We start from the raw sequence: 26993 nt of genomic DNA, 5'->3' as shown, positions 1-26993 counted from the left end.
AAAGACTGCAGGCTGACGAAAAAGGCAAAGAGACAGCCTAAGGCGTCGCCATCCCCCCCCCCAATTCTCTGACAGTTTTTTGCCCCCTGCCCCTCTCTTCTGAGAGAGCCAGGCAGGTTTCCTCTCCTCCAGTCGTTCGAGGCAGCTTAAAAATAGCAATAAATTTGTCTTCTTTTCCACCCCACTCCCTCTCGTCAGCTGCCAAAGTCTTTAGAACCTCTAGCACTTTTCACCCCCAGGTCCACAGGTCAATTCCAGGCCGAGTTTGTGATCCAGGACTCACCATGAGCTTTCCCGCCTTCCTCCTCCTGCTGGGCTCGGCTATGCAAGGTAAGCAGTGAGACTGGACTGGAGAAGGCAGGATATGGGGGTAAGGATTGGCGGGGGTGGATGGCAGGATAGAAAGGAGAGGTTCAGCGGTACCCAAGCCGCTCTCCTGCCTAGAACTACTGGGAGCCGGGGCAGGCGGCAGGCGAGGCTGTCTTGCTGTCTTGCAGCCCAGGTCTCTTCAGCACCATGGACAGAGGCAGCGACTCGGGCCACTAAACCCTCCCTCTCGCACTCCCCTTTCCCTTGTCTAAACCGAAGGCTGAGGTTCCGCTTCTAAGGTCCAGGATAAGGGTCTGCTATTGCAAATGAGGCCCTGAGATGGGGCGTCCCTGCTGCCTTCCTGTGCTCTCCACTGGGGTTTACCCCCACTGCACCCCGGGCTCAGAGCCTGATGCTGGTCAAGGTCATTGGCAAAGTTGGGGGAAGGGCTCAGGGAGATTTCAGTTATGCTTCTCTTTTCCTTTCCTTCGCTTCTTCTCTTCCTCATCTCTCTCTCCTACTATATCTCTCTCCCTCTCCATCATCTCTCCCTATATTCTTCTCTTCTCCATCTTTCAATCTGTTTCTTTCTCTTTCTCCATCACCTCTTCCCCATTTCACCCTACCATCACCCTCCTTCCCTGTCTTCCTCCTTTTTCTTGCATCCCTTCCCTTCTCCTTATCATACCCTCTTCTAGCTAAATTGCTGGCTTTGTTTTCCTGGCACTTGCCTTGAGGTCTCCTGAGCCATCTGGGAACCCTCCTATTTGTGCCCAGGAGACCTGCATCAGGGCTGGGAGTTGTCCAAACAGTAGAATGATTGATACTTTTCAGGACAGTTCTACCTTTCTGGCCTGGGGGAAAGGATTGTGAAAACTCCCTTGCCCTAATCTCCCTGAAAATCTACCTTCTGGGGGAAGAGTACAAACATTAGTTGTGGAATTAAGAGTTGTAGCGAAGAATCTCTTACCCCCACCCCCAACCTAGGGTTTGGGAGCCCATTCTGGAACCTGCATCAGGAGAGAAGTGAGCAGCTGGGTTGAGAGATCTCTACTTGGGGTTGTCCCTGCTTCCCAAATAAAAGGGAGATTGTATGTCATAAATCTAGCTCAGGAGGAGTAACCTCTTTTCTTTTCTTTTCCAGTCATTGCACTCCCAGTGAACAGCCCAGCAAATAAAAGTGATACTAAGGTAAGGCACATAAAAGAGCCTCAGTGCACCTCTGGGCATGAAAGCATTAAGTGGGTGCTTGGATCTCTAATAATGGTTATAGTCAACTCATGGTCACAGGGTTAGATAAAGGAAAGCTGAAGACCCCCAAAACGATAACTTCTCACACTCAAATTACTCGGCAAAGGAAAATACTAAAGAGTTCTTTCTCCAGTTTGTTTAACACAACTCTTATTGACCATCTTGTGTGAATCCTTGGCACCTACTGATGTGGATGTGTAGTGAAGCTATATCTGTGCCTGGTTTAGTCTAAACTTGTCACATAGGCAACTGAAATAGTTAAAGGTACAATGCATACAATGCATTTGAACAACTGAAATGATTACATGTGTAGCCTTGTGCTAATTGTATGTACAACTGAATTATTTACATATACAGATGAAGTAATATAATCTAAAATTGAACTAGTGCAAATGTGCAGCTAAAACTAATCACATATTCAATTACACCCATACAATTTGTACAACTGAATTATTTGTGTCCAGCTGAATTCCTTGTATACAACTGGACTAAGATACTTGTGTAATGATGTTAGCACAGGTGGCCAACGGACCCCAAACACCACTTAGTCCATTTGTACACCTATTCTATACATGCTTTAGTTGCTTGTTCCTCTCTGGATATTAACATTCCTTTCAGGATTTCTATTCTACTTGAAAAAAGGACTGGAGAGAGGAAAATGATTTTTCTTGAATAAATATTCTGTGTTCATAAAAAGATGGGTTTACAGCTAGAAAGAAACTTGGAGGTCATCTAGTCTATCCATTCCCCATTTAAACCTATGATTAAACTGAAACTCAGAGAGGTTAAGAGGCTCAAGATTAAAGAGGGAGCAAATGACAGAGCTTGAACCCACATCTTCTGACCCCAAATTCAATACTATTCCACTGTGCCATGGAAACAGACCTTGTGAAATTAACTGCAAATGGTCCCTGCTCTCAGCCTACTTCTCACTCTGGTCTCTGGAAAGCTCCATTAGGGATCTAGCCTGCTATGGCTCCATCTCCTTCACTTCCTAAAGTGGGAAGTGATAAGTACTCAGACCATTAATCTTGCTACTTCTTTGAGTAAAACCCAGACTTGGGTTATAGGACATTTGTGTCACTTTGTAGATGTTGGTCTCAAAGTCCCATTTTACTAAGAGATACAATTTCAGTGGAAGTAAGGTATTTCAGACAGACTGATTTCAGGAAACACATTGAAGTGCATTTCCCTCATAATGTTTTGGAGCAGCCTGCAATACACACTTACATACATGGTTATGAGTCAGGATCAAATCAGAATTGGGTTTCCAAACTTCATCTCATTTCAAGCTTCACTTTAGATCAATATAAATCTCCATTAGTTGTTTTTTCCCCCATTTAGTTGCTTTACAAAATACTCCATTAGGGAGCCAATAATAATAGTTGACATTTATAATGGTACTTTAGAGGTACAAAATACTTGACACACAGCAGCTCATTTGATCTTTACAAATACTGTGAAGCAGGTAGTGTAAATACAGCTATCCTCATCTTATACATGGGCAAACTGAAAGGTTACCTGGCTAATTAAGAGCAGAACTGAAAATTGACCCCACATCTTCTGACTATAGGTCTAGTGTCTTTTCAACATATCATCACTCAGGAAAAGGCAAAGATCACTGGCTCCAAGTATCCGAAAGATTTCTAGGTCATTGTTCTTATAAACTGCCTTATAGCTCCTGCTTTGACTTACTTTGGATTCCTTGATTTTCAGTCGACTAATTTATACCTTCCCCATTGGCTACCCATTCTTCCCCAGAGCTCTTAATCATAGAAATATAGATGCTTAGAATGTCAGAGTGGGATAATTAATGCCTTAGAACATAGAATGTTAGCAATCCTTATCCTGAGGTGCACAATGTATTTCAGGTTTATGAACTTGGTTTGGAATACAGTATATCTATCTATATCTATCTATCTATCTATCTATCTATCTATCTATCTATCTATCTATCTATCTATCTATCTATCTAGTAAGTGAATACAGTACATACTGTATTCACTTCTCACTGAAATTTACAGTTTTTAAAAACATTATTCTGAGAATAATTTCATAGGTTTCACCAGACTGCCAAAGTGAATTTAAAACCCTGCTTGAGAGAAAAAATTTTTACGGATGAGAAACCCCATTTCCAAAAGGCAAAAGAATTTGGCTGAGGGCAGAGAATTAGTAACAGAAGTGAGACTAGAACACAGGTGCCCTGACTCACAGCACGGTGCCCCTTCCATCCTTTCCTCACTACCTGTCTTTTTATAACAAATTATTTTTTTCAGAAACAGTTGTTATCATCAACTAATATTTAATAGGTGTCCATGGTCTAGCTAGCACTTACAATGCAAAATAACTCAACGAAAGGCAGATCTTGCTTTCAGAGAGCTCCATAAAAGAGGACACTCAGGACCTCCTTTGACAATCACTTCCTGGAAAACAGAGCAGAGGTCCTATAGCCAGCTGAGCTAAGCAGTCAGTAACAGCTCCCTAGGCATCCATTGTGTGCGGGACATTGGGACATGTTCCTAGATGTCCTCATAGGCTCATCAGGCCCTGGCTATGTGACAATACTATGTTGAAGGTTGAAAAATACTGTATTGAAGGTTACAAAATTTGCTCATTGGCTCCCCCAGTCAATGTGATCATTGGCTTCTTTGCCTGGTTGTCTTGGCATAATGCAGATGTAGCCTTGTGTCCCTTTAGTCTCTCCTCTTCTCATTGCTGCTGTTTACAGAAGAGAGGCACCTCCTGCTCCCCTATTTAACAGATGCTCTGGATACTGGAATGTCAGAGTAAATCGCAGGGGATAGCTAACTTACCTTTCAGGTCTGGCCCCCGACCTATGATATACCTAGAGATCCTGAATGGATGGTTTTATAGGAATAACAAATCCAGCTCCTATTTCTATAGCATTGCATGGATCATAGGATTACAGCTATAGAGCCTGAAGGGACCTCAGAGGCCATCTAGTTCAAGCTCCACTGTCTCATTTCACAAATAAGGAAACTGAGGCTGAGAGAGGCTAAGTGATTCCCCTAAGGTCACACTGGTAGTAAGTATCAGAGGTAGTATTTGAAGCCATGTCCTATGACTCTAGAGCCAGTCACTGTAGCAGAGGGGGATAAGCATTTTCTAGCACCTACTATGTACCAGGTAATGTGCCAAGAGCTTTACAAATATTATCTCAAATGATCCTCACAATAACTCATTGAAGTAGGTACTTTTACTATTTTACAATTAAGGAAACTAAGGCAAACAGAGCTTAAGTGACTTGTCCACGGTCCCACAGTTAGTAAGTATCTGCATTCAAATTTAAACTCAGCTTTTCTTGACTCCAGGCCTGGTGTTCTATCCACTGTCCTACCTAGCTACCACAAAGTGAATTCTTCTCAACTACCCTATGAGGCTGAAAGTACAAGTAGTGTTACCTCCCTGTTATTGATGAAGGAACTGATGTATTGCAAGATTGACTAATTTGCTTAAGTTGCACAGTTAGTGTAAGAGCTGGGAAGGGGTCAAAGCCAGGAGTTCTGAGTCCCAAGTTCAGTAAAGTATCATCATGGAGGGGCAGCTGGGTAGCTCAGTGGATTGAGAGCAGGGCCTGGAGACGGGAGGTCCTAGGTTCAAATCTGGCCTCAGACATTTCCCAGCTGTGTGACCCTGGGCAAGTCACTTGACCCCCATTGCCCACCCTTACCACTCTTCCACCAAGGAGCCAATGCACAGAAGTTAAGGGTTTAAAAAAAAACTAAAAATAAAATTAATAAAAAAAATATCATCATGGTCACCATCATCATTAAAATAAATAACTAGCATTTATATGGCACTAGGAGGCTTGCAAAGCACTTTAAAAATATCTCATTTTATCCCCACAATAACCTGGGGAAGTAGGTGCTATCATCACCTCTATTTTACAGATGAAGAAGTAGAAAGAAGGTAAATGACTTTTTGAGCTGATTCAGACTGGAGGCCTCTGCCTCCAGAGCCAGTCCTCATTCCACTCCTCTATACTACCTCTCAAATACCATGATGTCTCTTAGGTTCATTTATTTTGATGGGAATTGAACCTATTAACATTGGTGGCCCCCTTTAGCTCAGAGAGAATCTGGGAATCGGAGACAATTTGGAAACAACTGGGAGAGATTTTATAGATCATCTAGTCTTGTTCTCTCATTTTACAGAGTAGGAAATTGAGGTTCTTTGAACTGAAATGACTTGACTAGAACCTCATAATCAGTAGATAGCAGAGCTAGGACTTGAAGTCAGGTCTTTTGGCTCTTGGTTCTCTGTTCTTTCCATTACCTCTTCCTGTCACCATGTTCCAGTGTAGGATACACACAGAGGTTCTTCATGGTTCCCCATATACTTGAGCTTTTACTCTTTTTGCAGTCTGGCAGAACTGAATGAATCTGTTATTATTTCCCAGGGTTTTGTCTTAAAGAGGGGGTGAGTATTTACTAACTCTCTAGTTCATTTTAATGAGCAGGTGAGAATTTCTTTTTTCCCTATTTTTGTCTTATTTGTTCGTTGCATTAAAATTCCCAAGTATCTCCCTCCTCCCCACACTAGAGAAGGCATCATTTGACAAAAAGATATATGCATATATCAAACTATGTCTTGCTCGTTTCTATTGATCAATTCTTTCTCTGGGTGGACACACACAAGTCAATTCAAATAATATTTCTGTTGCCACATATAATGTTCTCATAGTTCTGCTCATTTCACTCTCCATAATTTCATGTAGGTCTTTCCATGTTGTTTCTTTTAATTAACCTGCTCGTCATTTCTTATAGCACCGTGGTATTCCATCATGATCATATACCACAACTTATTTAGCCATTCCCTCAAAGACAGTCAATCCTCTGTTTCTAACTTTGTTGGAAGTCCCCAACCCAGCATTGTCCAAAAATTGTTCTTAAAATTGTCTCATTTGTACACCCAGCATATGAATCTAAATCCAAACATATTATCTGAATAGCACCGTCAGTGACTCATGACTGACCTGAAAAATGACTGACAGCAGAGAATGCGAATTAGTTTTCTCTCCCAGGAAGAATCAGAATCAGAATCACAACTTCTCCAAGCTGGAAAGGAATGCCAAATTCCAATGCCATTTACAACATCCTCAATGAGGGGTCATTAGTCTTGGCTTGAGTCCTTTGATCATGGGGGATACATTATCTTATAAAGCAGCCAGCTCCACTTTGAGACAGCTCAAATTATTTGGAGGTTCTGCCTCATGGTAACCTGAAAAGGGTTTGTCCTTTGCTCTTAGTCTCCTTCTAATAGAGAATTTTGAAGAAGGTAAAGAATTTTCCAAGTACCCAAATCCATCTTCCATTTTTATTTGGTCTGTTTACTCAGCACCCAGCTGCTCAGATTGGATTTCTTTTTTGGAATTGGGCCAGCCTCCATAGCGGAGCCTCAGCACTTTGCATTTAGTTATACTGCAAAACACCAGAGCATTTGGAGTTGGAGGTTTGGATTCCAGTTTTGTCTTTTAGTGTGTGTAATTGGGCAAATCACTTAACCTCACTAGAATTGATTCCTCATCTGTAATAACCAAAAAAAAAAAAAGACAGCTAGCTTTTATATAGGATGTTAATGTTTGCAAAGAGCCCCATAAATATTATCTCATTTGGTCCTAACAATAGCCATAGGAGGTAGGTGCTATTATCATCTCCATTTTATAGATGGGGAAACTGAGGCAAAAAGTTACATGGCTTGCCCAGGATCCTACAGCTAATAAGTGTCTGAGGCTAGATTTGAGTCCAGGTCTTCCTGATAGTACTCTATCCACTTGTACCACCTAGTTTCCTCGTACTAATGTCTCATTTATTCCCCACAATAACCCTGCTGTGAAGTGGGTTCTATTATTATGCCCTTTTTACAGAAGAGGAAACTGAAGCTGATGGAGGTGAAGTGATTTGTCTAGGGACACATAGCTAATAAGTGCCAGAGGCAGGATTCAACTTGGGTCTTCTTGGCTCCAAGTATGGTGTACTATATACCCATATACAATCTAGCTTCCTATAAATAAGTCAAAGAAATCCTTCCTAGAATTTCCACTCATTGACCTTTTGTAGTAACAGAAAAACCTACTTTTTCTTCTACCCAATCACCCTTCAGCTTTGGAAGGCAGCAATCTTGTCTCCCTCTCATCACCCTCCACTTTTTCAGGCTAAGTATACACAGTTTCTGAAACTGTGAATATGTTATTTTATAAACAGAACCAAACAAAACTGAGAAGGACCCATGGCCCTTTCACAGATTCTAGAATCACTCTGACAGTTGGAGAAAAGAAAGTAAATGCTGATTAGCTATGAAGTATAAATCTGTGACTAAGCCAAAATGAAATCTTTCTCTAAGTCTTTGCGTGACTTGGATCTCCAGACATATCTATCCCCAAAATAGTGGCATGGTTTCTTCTACTACATCATGGCCAGGGACAGTTTTTAATCTCTCTTTTTCTTTCTCTTTCTCTCTCTCTTTCTCTCTGTCTCTGTCTCTGTCTCTGTCTGTCTGTCTGTCTCTCTCTCTCTCTCTGTCTCTGTCTGTCTCTGTCTCTGTCTCTGTCTCTGTCTCTGTCTCTGTCTCTCTCTCTCTCTCTCTCTCTCTCTCTCTCTCTCGCCCAACCCTTCCTCCTTCCTTCTCTCTCCCCACCCAGGTGATGAGGTGTATTGTTGAAGTCATCTCTGACACCCTCTCCAAACCAAGCCCACTGCCCATCAGTGAGGACTGCTTTGAGACACTTCGAGGAGGTATCTCTACTGTCTGGTTGGAGGTGGAATGGGGTGGATGGGAGTGGGGGGAGAGACAAATTCTGGATTTGGATTTTGACAAAAACTGTTTCTGGGGGCAGCTGGGTAGCTCAGTGGATTGAGAGTCAGGCCTGGAGATGGGAGGTCCTGGGAGATGGGAGGCCTCAGACACTTCCTAGCTGTGTGACCCTGGGCAAGTCACTTGACCCCCATTGCCTACCCTTACCACTCTTCTGCCTTGGAACCAATATACAGTATTGATTCCAAGATGGAAGGTAAGAGTTTTATTTTTTTTAAAAATTGTTCCTGCTTTGAAGATCTTGAACCTCTGAGTGGGTGTTTGCCCAAGGCTAATTGTGCACTTACAAGGTATTTATGAATGGATGGATGAATGAACTTTGTGTCAGATCTCTTTGGTAAGCTCACAATAAAATCTAGGAGCCTGGGATGGTTCTGAATGTAATCTAAAACAACATCTGACTGGGCCCTGCTGTTGAATGTTGTGGGCAGATGATCATATGGAGGGAATTCTTACTCAGCTGGTTGCTGGAAGCCATCCATGACAATGATTTGTTGTTGCAGATGAAAGGATCATTTCAATTCTCCGCCATCAAAACTTGCTGAAAGAGCTCCAAGAACTCGCCATCCAAGGTATTTTACAGCTATTTCATATATAATGGAGGACAATCCCTGTGGTGGGGAGAAATTAATTCTATATATGTATAAGAGTTTGGCTTGTCCTGTTTCTAAGCAAAGCAGGAATCCAGGGAGCCTTATATTTCTCGTGTATGATTATTACCTTTGAATCAGAGAAAACTAGAGCTAGAAGGGATCTTTAGAAGATAGACTATTAGAATAAAGAACCACAGAATGTTAGAAAATGGAATTTAGGGGGCAGCTGAGTGGCTCAGTGGCTAGAGATGAAAGGTCCTGGGTTCAAATATGGCCTTAGACACTTCCTAGCTGTGTGACCCTGGGCAAGTCACTTAACCCCCATTGCCTAGCCCTTACCACCCAGTATTGATATACTGCATAGTATTTTATAGATATATAGAGATAGATAGATAGATAGATATAGATATACACAGTATTGATTACATACATAATATATATTGAGATTATATAATATATTGATATATATTAATTATATATTGACCTACGCATTATTGATTCTAAGATGGAAGATAAGGGTTTTAAAAATGGAATTTAGAGTGTCAGAACAGGAAGGCTGCATATAACATGGAAAGTTAGAGCTACAAGAAATCTTGGCACACAGACTTAGAACGCAAAGGCGTGGAATGTTGGAGTTTAAAAAATCTTTTAAATTATCTGCTCAACCGTTCATTTGGTAGAGGAAGAAACTGAGGCCAAAATATTAGAAATTACCTACCCAAGGTCACATATTATTGGCAGAGCTGAGGCAAGAACTCAAGTCATAAGACCATATTGGATCCTATGGAGCTGGGTGGGAATAGCAGAGGCTGTCTAGTGCAATTCTCTTATTTTATAGATGAGGCAACGGAGGCCCAAAGAAGTTAAGTGGTTTGCTCAGTCACAAAACTAGTAAATGTGGGAAATCAAATTTAAGCTCAGGTCTTCCTGACCCCAAGTCCTGTACTCTATACATTATGCCAGGTCACTCTCTAGGATCTCAGTCTAGTTCTGCGATTATATCACCTCTGTCATTCCAGAAGTACATTCAGTTTAATTGTGGGGAACTTAAAGCACAAAGAGTTTTCCTTCCCTTATTATCCACAAATTAAACTGCAGTCAGAAGGCTCCCTGTGACCTCACTTTCCTTGCCACCCCAGATCTTACTATGAGGAAGTCTTACTTACTATGAGAACAAGCCAGGTTCCCACTCAGGGAAGGTTTCTCCGTGCTAGGACAATGATTTATATAACAGTGTTCTCGAAATAATTTCTCTTTCCCAGGGTTTCTCATGGTTCCCTGAGTGCATACTTAAGTTTTCACTCTTTGAAGTCTGGCAGAACCGAATTAATCTGTTACTATTTCCCAGGGTTTTGTCTAGGGGTGAGAAGTTTAGTAGTTCCTCTAGTCCATCTTTTTCTTTTTTTAAAACCCTTACTTTCGGTCTTAGAATTGATACTGTGTATTCATTCCAAGTTAGAAAAGAAAAAAAAAAAGCTAGGCAATTGGGATGAAGTGACTTGCCCAGGGTCACACAGCTAGGAAGTGTCAGGTCATATTTAAACGTAGGACGTCCCATCTCTAGGTTCTCTATCCACTGAGTCACCAGCTGCCCCTTTAGCCCATCTGAATGAGCAAGTGAGAACCTATCAGAGTGGTTCTTTGCTTCTGACTTTGTTGGAAGTCCCCAGCTCAGCCCAAAGACCATTCTGAAAGCTGATAATTTGGAGAGCCAGCACAGGAATACCAGAGAGTTATCTGAATCGTATCATCAGACACTCATGTGACTGCAAAATGACTGACAGTTGAGAATACAAATTAGTTTCCTCTTCCATAAGAAGTAGAATCAGAATCACAGCCTCTCTAAGCTGGAAAGTGGTTTCCCCAAAGTCACACAGTTTAGCAGGTCAATATTTAAACTCAAAGTCTTCTGTGCACTCTCCCATATGGCCTTTCTTTGAATTTGCCAACAGTGTCTAAGATATAAAGCAGAAGGAAGAATTATTCCATAGGCAGTAAGATTTCATTTCCGTCCATCCGTTCATCCATTTGTTCTTTCAACAAGTATTTATTTAGCATTGTAAGGCTTGCAATACACAAATCTGAAAACAGGCCCATCACTCTCAAGAAGTTTCCTTATTTTTGGAAGCAGGGAGAAGATTATTGCCTTCACTCATCTAAATGGCTATCATGTTCCTTGCCAAGAAACAACATAGACATAGATTAGTAAAAAAAAAATGTGCAAAGTACATTTACAGTACATTCCACTAGGATGGGGGGCAGGATAGAACTCATCAAGAAAGTGACACTTGAGTGGAGCCTTTCTGAGAGATTGATAATGGACACTGAAGCTTCTGGCCCATGCATGACACAGCCAGAAAGACTTTCATTTCCTGCTAGTGTTGTTCAGTCGTTTCAGTTGTGTCCAACTCTTCATGACCCCATTTGGGTTTTTCTGGACAAAGATACTGGAGTTGATTTGCAATTTCTTTCTCTGGCTCATTTTACAGATGAGAAAGCTGAGGCAAATGGGGTTATGTGACTTGTCCAGGGTCACAGAGTTGGGTCTGAGTGTTGGATTTGAACTCAGATCTTCCTGAGTCTAGGCCTGGCACTCTATCCACTGTGCTACCTAGCTGCCCAGTTTGGTAGTAGATCCATTCTGAAGGCTCATCCTTTCTTGAGATTCTCTCATAGGTCCATCCTGGAGGCTCATCCTATCTTGAGTCACTCTCATGGGTCCATTCTGGAGGCTCATCCTATCTTGAGACTCTCATAGGTCCACTCTGGAGGTTCATCCCACCTTGGGAATACCATTTTCTGTCTTGATCCAAATATAGGTCTCCATTAAATAAAAGGTTTCAAGGGGGATTTGCTTACCAATAAGTTATACATGACACTCCCAACACACCTAGAAGTTGTGGTTCTTCTTGCTAGGGTCTACGGTGTTAGGTGTTCCATAGAAGGTCCTCTTCTGTTCCACATATCCTATATGTTCCCCACCCTCTAATAGCAGAGGTGTCAAACACAAGCATATGACACCACAACACTTCAAAGGGCTGCTAGAATCAGATTAAAATGTAATTGGAAAATATTTAAACAAATAAACAAAAAGACAGTAGAACAGAGATAACATTACAATGAACAACCAAGTCAATGTGTGGCCTTCAGGGATCCTTATGTACAGATCTGTGTCCCCCATTTCTATTTTAATCAAACATTATAGTTTTATAGGCAGCTAACTAGGTGTGAGAATACTAGACTTGGAGTTGAGACAATCTGAATTGGAATCTTGCCTCAGACTATTGGCCTTGTTGACTCCAGGCAAGTCATTAATATCTCCTACCCCACTTTCCTCATCTGTAAAATAGAGATAAAATAGAGATAACAGTAGAACCTCATACAGTAGACATTTGGACCATATGAGATAATGGATATAAAGTTCTTTGCAAACTTGACAGCTCTATAGAAATCTCTATTATTCCTATTATTGTTATTATCTCACCTTTCTGACATCATTGAGGAAGAGCTTACCAAATGAGGTCTCTGGGAATAAATTTGTTTTTAGTGGAGACACTGGCACTACAGGACAATTTATTTCCACAGTTATAGTGCTGGCAGATATCCTGTCTCCTAAAGACAGAAGCCACTTTCAATATGACCATTTACCTACCAAGAGATAACTTACCAATGGAGTATTGTTATTTTATTTTAAACCCTTACCTTCCATCTTAGAATCAATACTGTGGATTGGTTCCAAGGCAGAAGAGCGGTAAGGGCTAGGCAATGAAGGTTAAGTGACTTGCCCAGGGTCACACAGCTAGGAAGTGTCTTAGGCTAGATTTGAACCCAGGGCCTCCCATCTCTAGGCCTGGCTCTCAATCCACTGAGCCACTTAGCTACTCTCCATCCACACCTTCTTTTAAAAGGGGTAGCCTTCTATCCTCAGTGTAGCTTCTAGCTTAGAACAGATGTAACTTGGATCACTATTCTTTTTTTTTTCTTTAGATTTAAATATTTTATTTTTTTAGAAAAATTTTCCATGGTTACATAATTCATGTTTTTACTTTCCCCTTCACCTCCCCCCATGTCCAATGCACATTTCCACTGGTTGTTTTTTTTTTAAACCCTTAACTTCTGCATATTGGCTCGTAGGTGGAAGAGTGGTAAGGGTGGGCAATGGGGGTCAAGTGACTTGTCCAGGGTCACACAGCTGGGAAGTGTCTGAGGCCAGATTTGAACCTAGGACCTCCCTTCTCTAGGCCTCAATCCACTGAGCTACCCAGCTGCCCCCTCCACTGGTTTTAACATGTGTCATCAATCAAGATTGGATCACTGTTCTGATCATAGAATTTAGAGTTAAAAGGGATATTGTTCAGCTATTTTTCAGTTATGTCTGACTCTTTATGACTCCATTTAGAGTTTTCATGCCAAAGATATTGGAGTGACTTGTCATTTCCTTCTCCAGATCATTTTATAGATATGGAAACTGAGGCAGAGTTAAGTGGCTTGCCCAAGGTCACCCAGTTAGTGTCTGAGGTCAGATTTGAACTCAGGGTGAGTCATCTTCCTGATTTCAGGCCCTGCCCTCTCTCCACTGTGCCACCTAGCTGTCCATAAGGAATATTATGCATGATTTATTACAGTCGTCTCATTTCACAGAAGGGGAAGCTCAAGCTGAGAGAGGTGAAGTGACTTGTCCAAAGTCACACAATAAGTAGCAGAAATTTGACTTGAATTGATGTCCTCAAACGCCAGACCCTATGTTCTTTCCAGTACGCTTATAGGCCTGCCCTTTTGTAAAGTTCTAAAATTCCCCTTTCTGGAGAGCTCAAGTGTGAGCAAGGATTTGCCTGGGATGTGGGGCCTGGGTGGTCATTTGGGAGACCCTTCACTTCTGCCCTTGGGCTCTGAATGAAAGGAGTACCTGCCCAAGTCCATCCTCTGCCCTGAAGGTAGATTCTCTTCTAGCTTCCAACATACTATGCTTTATGTGGTTTTGGGTTTTTTTTTAAACCCTCACCTTCCATCTTAGAATCAATACTATGTATTAGTTCCAAGGTGGAAGAATGGTTATGGGGATTAAGTGACTTGCCCAGGAAGTGTCTGAGGTCATATTTGAATCCAGGATCTCCTGTCTCCAGGCCTGGTTCTCCATGCACTGGGTCGCCCCACTGCCCCACTCTTTATGTGCTTCTTGAGTAGAGGAGGGATGTGGTCCTGCCTAACACTAATTTGGCCCATCTGTTGGGGAATGGCTGAACAAGCTGTATCTAGATTCTAAGGGGGCCTTTGTGTTCTAATGTTTTTTATGCTAACATTCTATATTCTCAGGTCCTTTTCATCTCTAGTATCCTTTGTAAGTCCTAACATTCCTTCCAGAGCTAACATGTTCCAAAGTTTCCTCTAGTTCCAACGTCCTGTGGTTCCATGCAGTGTTTAGAACAAGCTCTCTCTGACTCTTTGATCCTCAGATGGAAGTGGATGATGTATCTTGGGCTTCCCACCTAGAGATGCCTTGTTCCTAGTGTGTCCTTGCCTTGGACTCTCTTCCTGCCTAGCCCCCCAAATGCTGGCACAGCAGGAGCTGATTAAAGTCCTAGGAGGGTTCTCTGCTCCTTCCTGTGTAGCTTCCAGGAGAACATGAGTGTTATGACCCTTCCTAAAGAGGCTCCCCAACTCTCCATCCCCCTTTGCTGATGCCTCTGACTTTGGCATTGCTCTTTGAGAATCAGAGGTTTTCTGAGTTTCTTATTATCTCCTTGTCTGGGGTCTCATTTCTGGTTCAATGGACTTCATATCATGGCCTTCTCTTCTCTTTAAGACTCTTCCCATGCCCCTTTCTTAGCTCCCTCCCAACCATGGGAACTGGTTTTCCCTACTTAGAAGAATGGCAGGTCATAATGGGTGAAAAATAGCCCTGAATTAGGTGTCAGCAAGCCTGGGGTCTAATTCTAACATCATAGAATCCAAAAATCTCAGAGCAAAGGGCATGTTTTGGGCCCCAAGTCTGTTAGTAGTTTTGTGACCTCATGTATTCAACAAGCATTTATTGAGCAGACGCTGTGTGCTAAGCACTTAGGATAAATGACAAAGTCAAAATAATCTCTTCCTTCAAAGAACTTACAGTCTGGCGAACTCAAACAATATGTGTCCAGGACAAGGAATAACTAAGTATATACATAGTAATTTCAGAGAGGAGGGTCCTGGAAAGAAGATCAGGGTAGGCTTCCTGTAGGAAATGGTCTTTGAAATCAGGGATTCTAAGACACAGAAGAGGGGAGGGAGCACCTTCTAGGCACTAAGGACGTCTTATGCAAAGGCATGGAGACGATATTCTGTTGGGGAAATATCGAGTGAGCCAGTTTGGCTAAAATAGAGGACATGAAGAGGATTGATGCATACTAATCCCAGAGCCAGGTTGTGAAGATATGTTAATGCCAAACAGAAGCATTTTGTCCTAATGGCAGAAGAATATGTCCAGGTCTGGACTTCAAGAATATTAACTTTGTCTATCAACTGGCGAATGGCTAAACAAGTTGTGGTATGTGATTGTGATTTAACACTATTGTGCTATAAGAGAAGATGAACAAGATGGTTTCAGAAAAACTTGGGAAGACTTACCTGAACTGATGCAAAGTGAACAGTAAGAGCTATATTGTACCATGCCCAATTCTAAGTGACTTAGCTATTCTCAGAAATTCAATAATACAAGAAAAATGCAGAGCATGGCATACTTTTTTTACTTTATTTATCTCGCAACATAGCTCATATGGAATTGTTTTGCATGAGTTCACATCTATAATTGATATCACATTTCTTGCCTTCTCAATGGGTAAGGGAGAGGTGAGTGGGAGGGAGAGAATTCAGAACTCAATTTTCTTTTAATGAATGTTAGAGATTTTTAAAAAGAACATTAACTCAATAGCTGTGGGGAAAATGAGGAGGGAGGGGAAGGGAGACAGGAGGCAGACAGGAAAATAATGAAGTTATTGCAATAGGATCTAGAGCTGAATTTAGATTTAGGGCTGAAAGAGACCTTGCAGGTCCAAATTCTTTATTTGTAGAGGAGAAAACTAAGATCCAGAGAAACTAACTTGCTTCATGTCAAAGGAGTACTGATAAACCTGGGATTAGAATCCAGATCCTCCCTGGGGAATATGGAAATATGGATTGCATGAGAGCACTGGCATAATCTATAATAGCCTATTTATCACCTCAGGGAGGGAAGGAATCTGAATCACAAAATGCTAGAAAACCAAAAATCATTTCTCTATGTAATTGGAAAAAATAAAATTCAATTTAAAAAACACCTGAGGTTTAAGAATAATAATAAAAAAAAAAAGAATACAGCTCCTCTGACTCTAAATCCAACACTCTTTCCCCATTTTATTACCTTATATAATCCCTATGACGTGATTGGACAGGGAATCTTTGGGTCTGTTTTACAGATGAGAAAACTGAAGTTCTTGCTTTTTTCTCCATCTCAAATATTTGAAAGGCTGAAACCTTGTTCTTTTAAGGAGCTGATTTTTCTTTCTCTCTTTCCCCAACGCAGGTGCCAGTGAGAGAGCCCAGCAGCAAAAGAAAGACCGAGGCTTTGAAGAGGAACTTTCTGAAGTCCTTGGGAACCAGCGGGAGGAGGAGACCACGGGGAAGGGTCAGTACCAGACCAACTGCATTGGCCGGAACGCGCCAGAATGGGGACAAACGCAGATGTTCTGGCCGACCTCCTCTTTCTGAGCAGCGTCTCTGGTGCGCTGAGTCAGCCTTCTGGCCCAGGGGACAGAGGTGGCCGTGGGGACTTGGCTGGGATTTGGGCCTTGATGAGTCAGCAAGGACTGAGCCGAACAGTTTCCAAGCTCCCCAGTGAATAGGGATCATCTTTCCAGACACTAGAGAGTTTTTCAGGGTCAAAGAGCTTACTTATGAGGCCTAATCCGGGGCAGGGACAGCCCTCTGTTAGGCCTTTGCCATTTTCTCAGGCTTGGCCAAAAATGCACTTTGTCTATGCACTTTAAATCTTAATTTACTCTCTCCAAACTCCTCTTTAGGTCCCTACAGGGAAGTGGGCGGTTGTCTGCTCCAGCTCAGCTAGAAAGAACCTTGCATTTACCCCATGGTGAAATCAGGGCTGGAAGAGACCACTTGGGTCTTGCCAAATCTCATCTCACACAACTATTTAGGGGTGGGATCAGGGCCAAAATCCTTTTCCTAGCTCCTTCTCATAATATCTCTCTGGCTGAAGTCATATTTTTAATTGATAATAATACCTTACATTTGCCAAACAAAAGCATCTGTCTTTTATCCTAATGGAAATAGGGAGCCACTGGGGGTTCTTGAATAGAGGAGTGAAAGGGGCAGGACTGGTCTTTAAAAACATGAACTTTGACCATCATTTGGGGAACAGGTGAGGATCCAAGCCTATGGTTTTATTGGTGTAGGGAACTACGTAATCCAACCTTCTCATTTTACGGAGGAATTATCTGAAGCTCAATGAAATTAAGGGGCATGCTTATGTGGCCTTGGACAAGTCACTCGCGTCCTCTGCGCCTCAGTTACCTTATTTGTAAAATGAGAGACTTGGGCTAATTGACCTCAGAGGTCCCTTCCAGCTCTCGATCTACAATCGTGGTAAAGAAATCCCTCTAATAAATGCCAAACAATAACAACTCTGTAGCTGAGAAGATGCTGACATGACTTGTCCAGGATGGCAGTGAGGAGGGGTCAAGGCAGGTCTTCAACAAAGGCCAGTTCTTTATCAACTTGCTGCCTCCACTTGGAAAGACATTGCCAAGAACCTTACGGACATTATCTCATTAGACCCTCGGGACAACCATGGCAAGGCCTAGGTCAAAATGGCTCTACTTTGCTTGGACATGGGAGTTCATCTCTATAGGCCTCAGTTTCCCCCATGTAAAATGGCAGACAGGGTTGGAGTAAATGGTCTCTACATTTCCTTCGAGCTCTTTGATCCTTTTAATGATGTCCTGTGAGGAAAGGTGGCATAGGCTTTCCAAGGAAGCCTTGCAGGAACGCTCTCTTTGGAAAGGAAATGTTTCCAAGCCATATCAGTGGAAGGAAGAACTTCTCTAGCAATTAGATTAACCAAAAGTGGAATGGACTGCCTTGAAAGGCTGGAGGTCTTAAGAGGAGGCTGGGCAGCAACTTACTTAAGATTTGCTTTAGTTACCAGGTGGACTAGATTAGCTTCTGAAGTGTCTTCCAATACTAGGATCCTATGACTTTATAATTTTAATGAAGAACTTTTAATTAGGTGCTTTCACTAATCAATCCCCCTCCCAACGAGACTCAAGACAAACTCTTTGTTGTTGCCAGCTTTTGGTGACACCATTGTGGCATTTTCTTAGCAAAGACACTGGAGTGGCACCATTTCCTTCTTTTACAGATGAGGAAACTGAGTCGAGGAGAGATAAGTGACTTGCCCAGGGTCACAGAGATAGTGTCCGAGGCCAGATTTGAACTCAGGAAGAGGATCTTCCTGTCTCCAAGCCCCGTTCTCTATCCACTGCACCACCTAGCTGCCCCTCAAGACAAACTAGTCAAATCAAATGCCACTGACCAAAGAACAGTCATATGAAGTTGTGAATATTGTCCCCAATACATAAGGTTAAGTGACTTGGTTCAAGACAGGTGACATTTCAACAAAGGGATTAGGCAGCTAGGTCATGAAGTGGATAATTGGATGGCCCTGGAATTAGGAAGAATTGAATTCAAATCCAGCCTCAGATAACACCTGTGGGACATGGGGCAAGTCACTTAACCTGTCTGTCTCAGTTTCCTCTTCTGTAAATTGGGAAAAATAACAGCTCCTACCTCTCCAAGGTTGATGTGAAGATGACATATTTGTAACATACTTTGCCAACTTGAAAATGCTATGTAAATTCTATTATTATTAATTGAGCCAAAGTTTTCTGGTCTCTAGGTCAGGCTTCTTTCTGCCAGTCAATGCTATCTAAGATGCAGTCCATTATATCATCTAATGGTTTAAGTGAGGGATTTAATAATAATGGCTTGGTTTTAATTCATATGTAAATAAGGGATTTGCCCATTTAAGTTTGTGGAAGACACCCTCAACTATAAGGCAGATTATGTAACCCCTCTATTATACTGAATAAATCCCAGGAAATTTACTGAAGTTCTTGGGAAGAGAAGCGACTGGCTAGCGTCATAAAGCTAGTGTCAATGGTAGGATCAGCTCTTCTAGACTACGAGTCCAGCCCATTATCCACTACAACAGGCTGTCCATTTTTAATCCATGCAGAATGAACCATGTCACAATTCTCTTTGTAATTCAGAAAGGCGCCGTAGTGGTAGTGTGAGATGACTCAGGTAAGGCTGCAAAGGTTAGGCTAGGCATTAGTGCTCGGACCAGGAGCCAGACAGAGGGTATAAACTGCGATAATCTGAGAGCGGGGTCTCTGGCTTCTCTAAATCCTGTACTGACCCTGAGCTGCTTCGTAAATGGGGAGGGAATGAATGACACGCAGGAAGACGGGTCTGACTCCCTGAAGCAGACCTTCCCGTGAGTCTGCTGGGTCACCACGACGCTTGTGTTCAAGGTCTGTTTTTTCCATCTTGTAGGGGAATCGAGGGGTGCCTCCCCTGAGACACCTGCTGAAGATGCTGCTGAGTCTAATGAGGAAAAGAGCCTGGAGGAAAGAGAAGCTGAGCCCAAAGAGACCAAGCCCCAAGGAGCCAGGGAGGCCTCTGAGAGGAACGAGATCAGCAAGTCCTCCGAGGATGTGAGCTCCGATAGCACCCTGGACAGTGGCCTCACCACAGAGGAGCCCAGGGAGGAAGACAGCAAGGACCGCTCCAGAGATTCTCAGGAGAGTCGAGATCTCAAAGAGGTGGAACCAAGTTCCAAGAAAGACGAGGTGGCAAATGAAGAGGAGGAGGAGGAGGAGGAGGAGGAGGAAGAGGAAGCTCAGCCAGCCCAAGAGAGAAATAAAGAAGTGTCGGATGAAGAAGATCCCACTGGCCCATTCAGTACCAGCCCACCCCTTGATGAGAATGAGACTTCCAAGCAAGATAGTATGTATGGCAGAGCTCTTGCTAGGTGTCCTGTGGTCCAGGGTAACCCTATTTCTCCCAGTAAATCCCCGGCTATATATTTGCTTGCTACTGGACACAAAACCATGAATCCCCTTTCCGTGAATTTACAACTAGATCTAGTGTTGGTTCCAGGGCTTAGATGAGCTCTAATTTGGATAGTTCACATCACAGATCACAATAATGTTGTTCTCATTTTAGAGATGAGTACAGTGAGGTCTAGAGAAGTTAACTTACTTACCTAAAGTCACCTAAATATTAAGGATCAGGGTTGTGGCTTCAATCTAGGTCTCTTAATTCTTAGCCCAGTGCATGGTTCCTTAAATAAAGAGACCTAAATGGGGAAGCTACATGGCTCAGTGGATTGAGAACCAGGTCTGGGGACAAGAGGTCTTGGGTTCAAATCTAGATTCATACATTTTCTGGCTGTGTGACCCTGGGTAGGTCATTTAACCCCAATTGCCTAGTCCTTACCTCTCTTCTGCTTTGGACCCGACAGTACGATTCTAAATCAGAAGGTAAGAGATCTTAAAAAAGACAGACATGAAGACACCAAAATCAAAGAAGTACACATCCTATCTCTCAAGTGTCTACCTCAGGGATTTTTATGAGGATCAAATGAAATTGTGTAAAGTACTTTGCACTTACCAAAACAGCAGTTATTTTTATCAATATTATTTCCACTAAAACAGCAGTGTTAACAGCACAGAAAGAACACTAGATTTGGAGTAAGGGGGTCTAGGTTCAAATTCTGGTTCTAGCACTTACTAGCTAGGTAACCCTGAGCAAGTCAACCTCTCTGGGCCTCAGGTCCTCATCTATAAAATAAGGGCATTTGATTACATGAGATCTAAGTTTCCTTTGAGCTGACAATCTAAGATGCTATAAATGACTCACAAAAAAGCCAACATTTTGATAGCATGTTAAGACTTACAAAGTGCTTTTCTTACAATAACTTTGAGGTATGTCATGAAAGTATTGCTGTACCCATTCCACGAATGAAGAAATGGAGGATCAGACAAACGAAGTTACTTTCCCCCAAAAAAGCTAACAAGTATTAAAACCATCATGGGAACCCCAGGTTTCCAGGCTCCAAGTTCAGTGCTCTTTCTGAATCATGATGAGGTCTCAGAAAATAAAACGTGAATGCAAAAAGATGAAATGCATGCATAAAAAAAAAAAGTTGAAGAAATCAACAAGGCAGCAGCATATGCTTTTAGGGTAGCCAGCAGAGGGGCAGCTGGGTAGCTCAGTGGATTGAGAGCCAGGCCTAGAGATGGGAGGTCCTAGGTTCAAATCTGGCCTCAGACACTTCCCAGCTGTGTGACCCTGGGCAAGTCAATTGACCCCCATTGCCCACCCTTACCACCCTTCCACATAGAGTAGCCAGCAGAGCAGTTGGGTAGATAGAGCGCCAGGCTTGGGGGTGGGAGGACTTGTATTCAAATCTGGCCTCAGATACCTCCTAGCTGTGTGACCCTGGGCAAGTCACTTAATCTGTTTGTTAGTCAACTGGAAAGGAAATGGCCAACCACTCCAATATCCTTGTCAAGAAAACTCCATGGATGGGGCAGCTGGGTAGTTCAGTGGATTGAGAGCCAGGCCTAGAGATGGGAGGTCCTAGGTTCAAATCTGGCCTCAGACACTTCCCAGCTGTGTGACCTTGGGCAAGTCACTTGACCCCCCTTACCACTCTTCCACCAAGGAACTAATACACAGAAGTTAAGGGTTTAAAAATATATTAAAAAAAAAAAACCCAACTCCATGGACAGTATTGGCATGTGGTGGTACATGGGGGTTACAGAGAATCAGATGTGAGTGAACAGCAACAGCACTAGAAGGGATCTCAGAACATGAAATATTAGGACAAAGAATAAGGATTCCTCTCATTCTTACTTGCATTTCTTTTAAAAGAGATGGAGGCAACCAGGTGCAGTAGTGGATAGAGCATTGGCCCTTAAATCAGGAAGACCCGAGTTCAAATCCAGCCTCATAGCTTTATTAGTAACATGATCCTGGGCACATCATTTAACCTGTGCCTGCCTTAGTTCCTTCATCTGTAAAATGGGGATAATAACAGCACCTTCCTCCCATAATTTTTGTGAGAATTAAATGAGATATTAGAAGGTGTTTAATAAATGCTTGTCTCCTTTTCTTTGAAGGATTCTTCAAGGGTCTCTCTTCTTCAAAGACTTTATTCAGAATTCAATAATTCAAAGAATTTATTTAGAACTAAGTTGGCAAACCAAATGTGTCATTTTTAATCTGCCCCAGTTAGGGACAACCCTGCTAGATTTGGTATGTGGTAATAACACAGGGTTCAGGTCTGACCTCGTCACTGCCCACACTGACCTCGTCCATAATCCTATAGCAGATAAGGGACCCAAGAGAAGATTTTTAGCAAAATTTCACCTAGCCAGTGAATAGGCTGAGATTTAAGATTTGCCCCAGAGACACATTCCAATCAGATATTTTTCTTTGTCCTATGCTATCAACTTCAGGTCAACCAGACCTGAATGGAGAAGGGAAGGTTGGGCAAGAGGAAGAGAGATCCCAGGAGGAAAAGGGTCTGAGCCGACGTTCTGAGGAGGACTCAACCCCTGCTGCAGGCATCTTCGGCCCAAGGGTCGGCAAGAGTCAGGAACTGGAAGAGGAACTCTCCAAGGAATGGGATGACTCCAAGAGGTGGAACAAGATGGATGAGCTAGCCAGAGAGCTGACAGCCAAGAAGCGGCTGGAGGAGAGTGACAGCGAGGAAGAGCCGGACCACTCCATGAAACTCTCCTTCCGATCCCACAAGTATGACTTTGGGAGCCCCATGGGGCTCTCAAGGAGAACCTGGAAAGCTCACTCCAGAGAGGACAGCATTGAGGCAGGCTTGCCTCTCTCTCTCAGGGGTGATCCAGATGAGAAGAAGGAGGAGGAGGGAAGCGCTAACCGAAGAACAGAGGTTGGTATAACGGAGTAGCAGGGATGGATCTTTTGGGGGGACTGAGGAAAAAAGGAATGGGTGAGGAAGAGCAGGGACCCAAGAGCAAACACATTTTAAAATACAGGTGAAGCCCATTGGGCAGGTCTGAATTCCGGCCATGTTCCAACTATGTGACCCTGGACAGGACGCTTAATCTCTTTGCACCCTGGATTTCTCATCTGTAGAAGGAGTTAGCCTTTCCTTCCAGCTCTAAATTATCCTCCCCCATTTCTATGAAATAAGCTGTCCTCTGGAGCGGCAGGCTCCATTTTTCATTTAAGAAAATGGAAGCCAACAGAGGTTAAATGATTTGCCCAAGGTCACACGGCTGGTAAGAATCTGAGGCTGGATTTGATTTGAAATCAATCTTCCTGACTCTATTCCCAGGTGCTCCTTAACATTCTTCTGCACCAATGTTGCCTATAAATGAAGGGGAGGAGAATCTGGGCTAAAAAGGCTCTTCCCACAGTAGGACAAGCTTCTAGAGAAAAAGGCTCTGATAAGACCTTGATGTCAGTGCCTTATAGTCCTGTGGTAGGTGCTGGGCTAGAGAGAATATTCTAGCCCTAAGAAGGCCCAGAGAGCTGGGTAAAAAAAAAAAAAAAAAAAAAAAAACCCACAACAACCAGATTCTAGGGTTTCAAGGGATTCCGTTCCACTTCTCACTAGCTGTGCCCTAGGACAAGTAACTCAATTTCTGTGACTTGATTTCCTCATTTGTAAAAGGAGTTTGTTGGACTCAATCTCTACGGAGTGGGTAGGCTCCCAGAGGAACAGGTGATTTTTCTAGATATTTAAGTCAAGGTATTGCTACCTCAGCAAATAACTTTCTTGGCTCACGAGGAACAACTAGGATCTATTCCAGTTTTAGGCAAGGGTATTCACAGGTTGTAGGAATAAGCTTAGTCCCTAAAGGAAAAAGACTCCTCTGAAGAGGAAGCTTGGTTTAGTGAACAGAAAACTCAGCTTTAGGGGTACCAGCTTAACATCCTAAATTCTAACTTGGGTTTAGGTGTCACCTCTGACTCATCTACTGGCTATGTAGCCCACAGTAAGTTATTTAGCACTTAGAGATCTAGTTAATTCCAAGGCTTTAAATGGCAGAGAAGGCAATTACCTACTTTGGTAAGAAGGAGCCAGATGGATTAGATTTTTGAAAAACTTTTTTAAATGAATATTTTTTCTTTTCCTCACTTATATGTAAAAACAATTTTTGGCATTCACTAACATTTTGGGTTTCCTCTCTTTCCTCCCTGAAATGGTTAACACTTTGCTATTGGTTATACATATACTAGAGATGGAATAGAATTAGTTCAAAACAAATAGAATCCAAAAGCCATATCAGCTTGCAGAGAAGAGTATTTCCCTTAAAGATATAGATCAAATCCAGCAGTCTAGGAAGCATTCCCTAGTCACTGCAGCTTCGTGGCTCTTGTCCATCCATAAATTCCTTCAGGACCTAACAGACTTTACTGCCTAATTGTTTCTTGGGTGTTAGCTTCCTCTCCCCCACTAGGTTGAGTGACTGTAGTACCATGTCTGGGTCCTCAGGGAGGAGTCTGTCTGAAGGTTGCCATGGGAAAGAGGGACTGGTTTCGTTTTGCTTGGCCCCCAGGGGCCAAACTGGGACCATGGGGGTAGAGATATAATGAAAAGAATGATAGATTAGAATTAAAGGCTTTGGGATTCTGAATTGCAGCTCTGCCACGTTTTCTGTATGATGAAAGGGTGAGTTACTTCACCTCAGATCTCAATTTCATCATCTGTAAAAGGGAGTTGGACTAGAGGACCCCTGATTTCAACTCTAAAATCCTCTGATCTCGAGTTAAAAAGAGGCAGATTTTGATGGAGTGTAAGAAATACATTTTTTAAAATCTTACCTTTTGTCTTAGTATCAACTCTAAGATAGAAGAGTGGCAAGGACTACACAATAGGGGTAAAGTGACTTATCATACAGCTAGGAAGTGTCTGAGGTCAAATTTGAACCCAGGTCCTTCTGACTGGTGCTCTACCCACTGTGCCGCCTAGCTTCCCCTAACAAAGATGTCGAAACAGAGGTTATTGTTTTTGATCACAAAGCTCCTGTTGCTGAAGTTCTAAGAGGCATCAGGATTGCTGTAAATGGGACTCATACCTCAGGTGTGAGATTAATGAGATGACCTAAGAAAGCTTATGAATCCAGTGCTTCCACACATCCCTATACCATAGGCAGACACAGTTTCAAAGCCTAATCCTGGCTGCTGGGCAATTTATTTATAAACTTGGGCTCTATCAGAGGGGAAAATAAACAAAGACAATCAATATTGCTCCATCTAGTCTTGGCTGGATCACAGGATCATTAGAGTTGGAAGAGATCTTAGAGGCCATCAAGTCCATTCCACCCCCCTCCTCATTTTACAGATAAAGACACCAAAATAGGCTGTGTGACTTCAGGCAAGACACTTAAATCTTCACATTGCCTAGCCCTTACAGCTCCTTTTACTTGGAACCAATATGCAGTATTGATTCTAAGATAGAAGGTTAGTGGTTTTTGTTGTTGTTTTTTTAATGTAATAGGGAAATAGTTAATAAAATTAACAACAAGACGACACAGATAACATTACATTTTAAGACTTGCATTCAGGTGCCTTAAGTGTGCATTAGTGGCCCTTAGTTTTGAGTGTGACACCCATGTACTACACCATCCTGGGTTCTTCCCCAAGGAAGAGGTCTTTTTACTTTCAAAAAGGGTCATTTTTAAGTACCAAAGTCCCATAGTTTGTGGAGATTAGGGTTCTTTTTCATAATAATGACAGCTCATATTTCTATAATGCCTTGAAGTTTACAAAGTGCTTACCTTTTTTCTATGAGGGGGTAAGTGCAAAATGTACAAACTCCATTTTTTTTTACTTGTCCAGGGTTATTCATTCAGTTCCAAATCAAAGGAGACTCAATCCCAGATCATTCTCAACTTTAAGGAGTGGAGTCAGAATAGGGAGTGCTAAGGTTGGTTCTACTTATAGCAAATGTAAATTGTGTCTACATTTCCTGTTGCTCTGGAAATGAGGGCCCGGCTCTGATATGATGGATATGAATTAGGTATAGTTTTACCTGAAGGCTGGATTACATGACTTCTGGAAGTTCCTCTCAGAGTAGCATCTTCTTACAACCTATTAGGGCTACAGAAGGGATCCTGCGGATGGACTTGACTTCCTTTTTCCATTTGTGTTTTCTAGGACCAAGAGCTGGAAAGTCTGGCAGCTATAGAGGCAGAGCTGGAGAAGGTTGCTCACAAACTCCATGAGCTCCGGAGGGGCTAGAGGGCTGACTGTTGAGATCCCAGGAAATGCCCAGAAATTCACTCTTCCTCACTTTGTTTTTTCATTTCCTAATTCAAATAAGGATGGACCAGGGAGGGCTTAGGCAGGGAGAGAGTGACCCTGATGGACCCTCATTCTCAGTCTGCCCCCCCCCATGCCACTTGTGCACTTGCAAAAATGCTTTTTCACTTCTTGAGTTTCTGACCCCATCCACATTCTTATCCCACCTTAAGGCCTCTTCTTGCACTTTGTGTTGGTTTCTTAACATTTATCATTTGAAGACAACAATGAGACAACTTTTCTAGAAAGTTTTCCCTACACTGTTAGGTCCAATGAATACAACTGCAATAACTTGTTCTCTTTGGATTAAAGTCAAAGACTACTGACTGTAATATATTCTATATAAAATTTATCTAAGGAAAAATAAAACTCCAGTGGACTCCCTGCTTCTTCTTTGGACTCTCTCTTTAGATTGGGGGCTGGCTCCTGTGGTATAGGTGAAAACATTCTAATGTTGGAATTAGAATGAAAAAGCTGGGGCAGCTGGGTCACTCAGTGGATAGAGAAGCAGGGCTATGGGCAGTCCTGGTTCAAATCTGGCTTCAGACACTTCCTTCCTAGCTGTATGACCCTGGGCAAGTCACTTAACCCCAACTGCCTGTGCCTTTACTCCCCTTCTGC

General features: G+C 42.5%; 1 protein-coding gene across 1 annotated transcript; it reads left to right on the top strand.

The window, feature by feature from the left end:
* The first annotated feature begins 284 nt into the window (after positions 1 to 284).
* On the top strand, positions 285 to 26312 carry CHGA (chromogranin A). Its single transcript, XM_044662143.1, has 8 exons — positions 285 to 330; positions 1454 to 1500; positions 8222 to 8315; positions 8898 to 8966; positions 16525 to 16626; positions 19572 to 20024; positions 22544 to 22992; positions 26229 to 26312. Exons 1-8 carry the CDS (start codon positions 285 to 287, stop codon positions 26310 to 26312), a joined length of 1344 nt encoding a protein of 447 aa, XP_044518078.1.
* Positions 26313 to 26993: the final 681 nt, after the last annotated feature.

Source organism: Gracilinanus agilis, chromosome 2, assembly GCF_016433145.1.
Source record: "Gracilinanus agilis isolate LMUSP501 chromosome 2, AgileGrace, whole genome shotgun sequence".
NCBI lineage: Eukaryota > Metazoa > Chordata > Mammalia > Didelphimorphia > Didelphidae > Gracilinanus > Gracilinanus agilis.
This window is presented reverse-complemented; position numbering and strand designations above follow the sequence as displayed.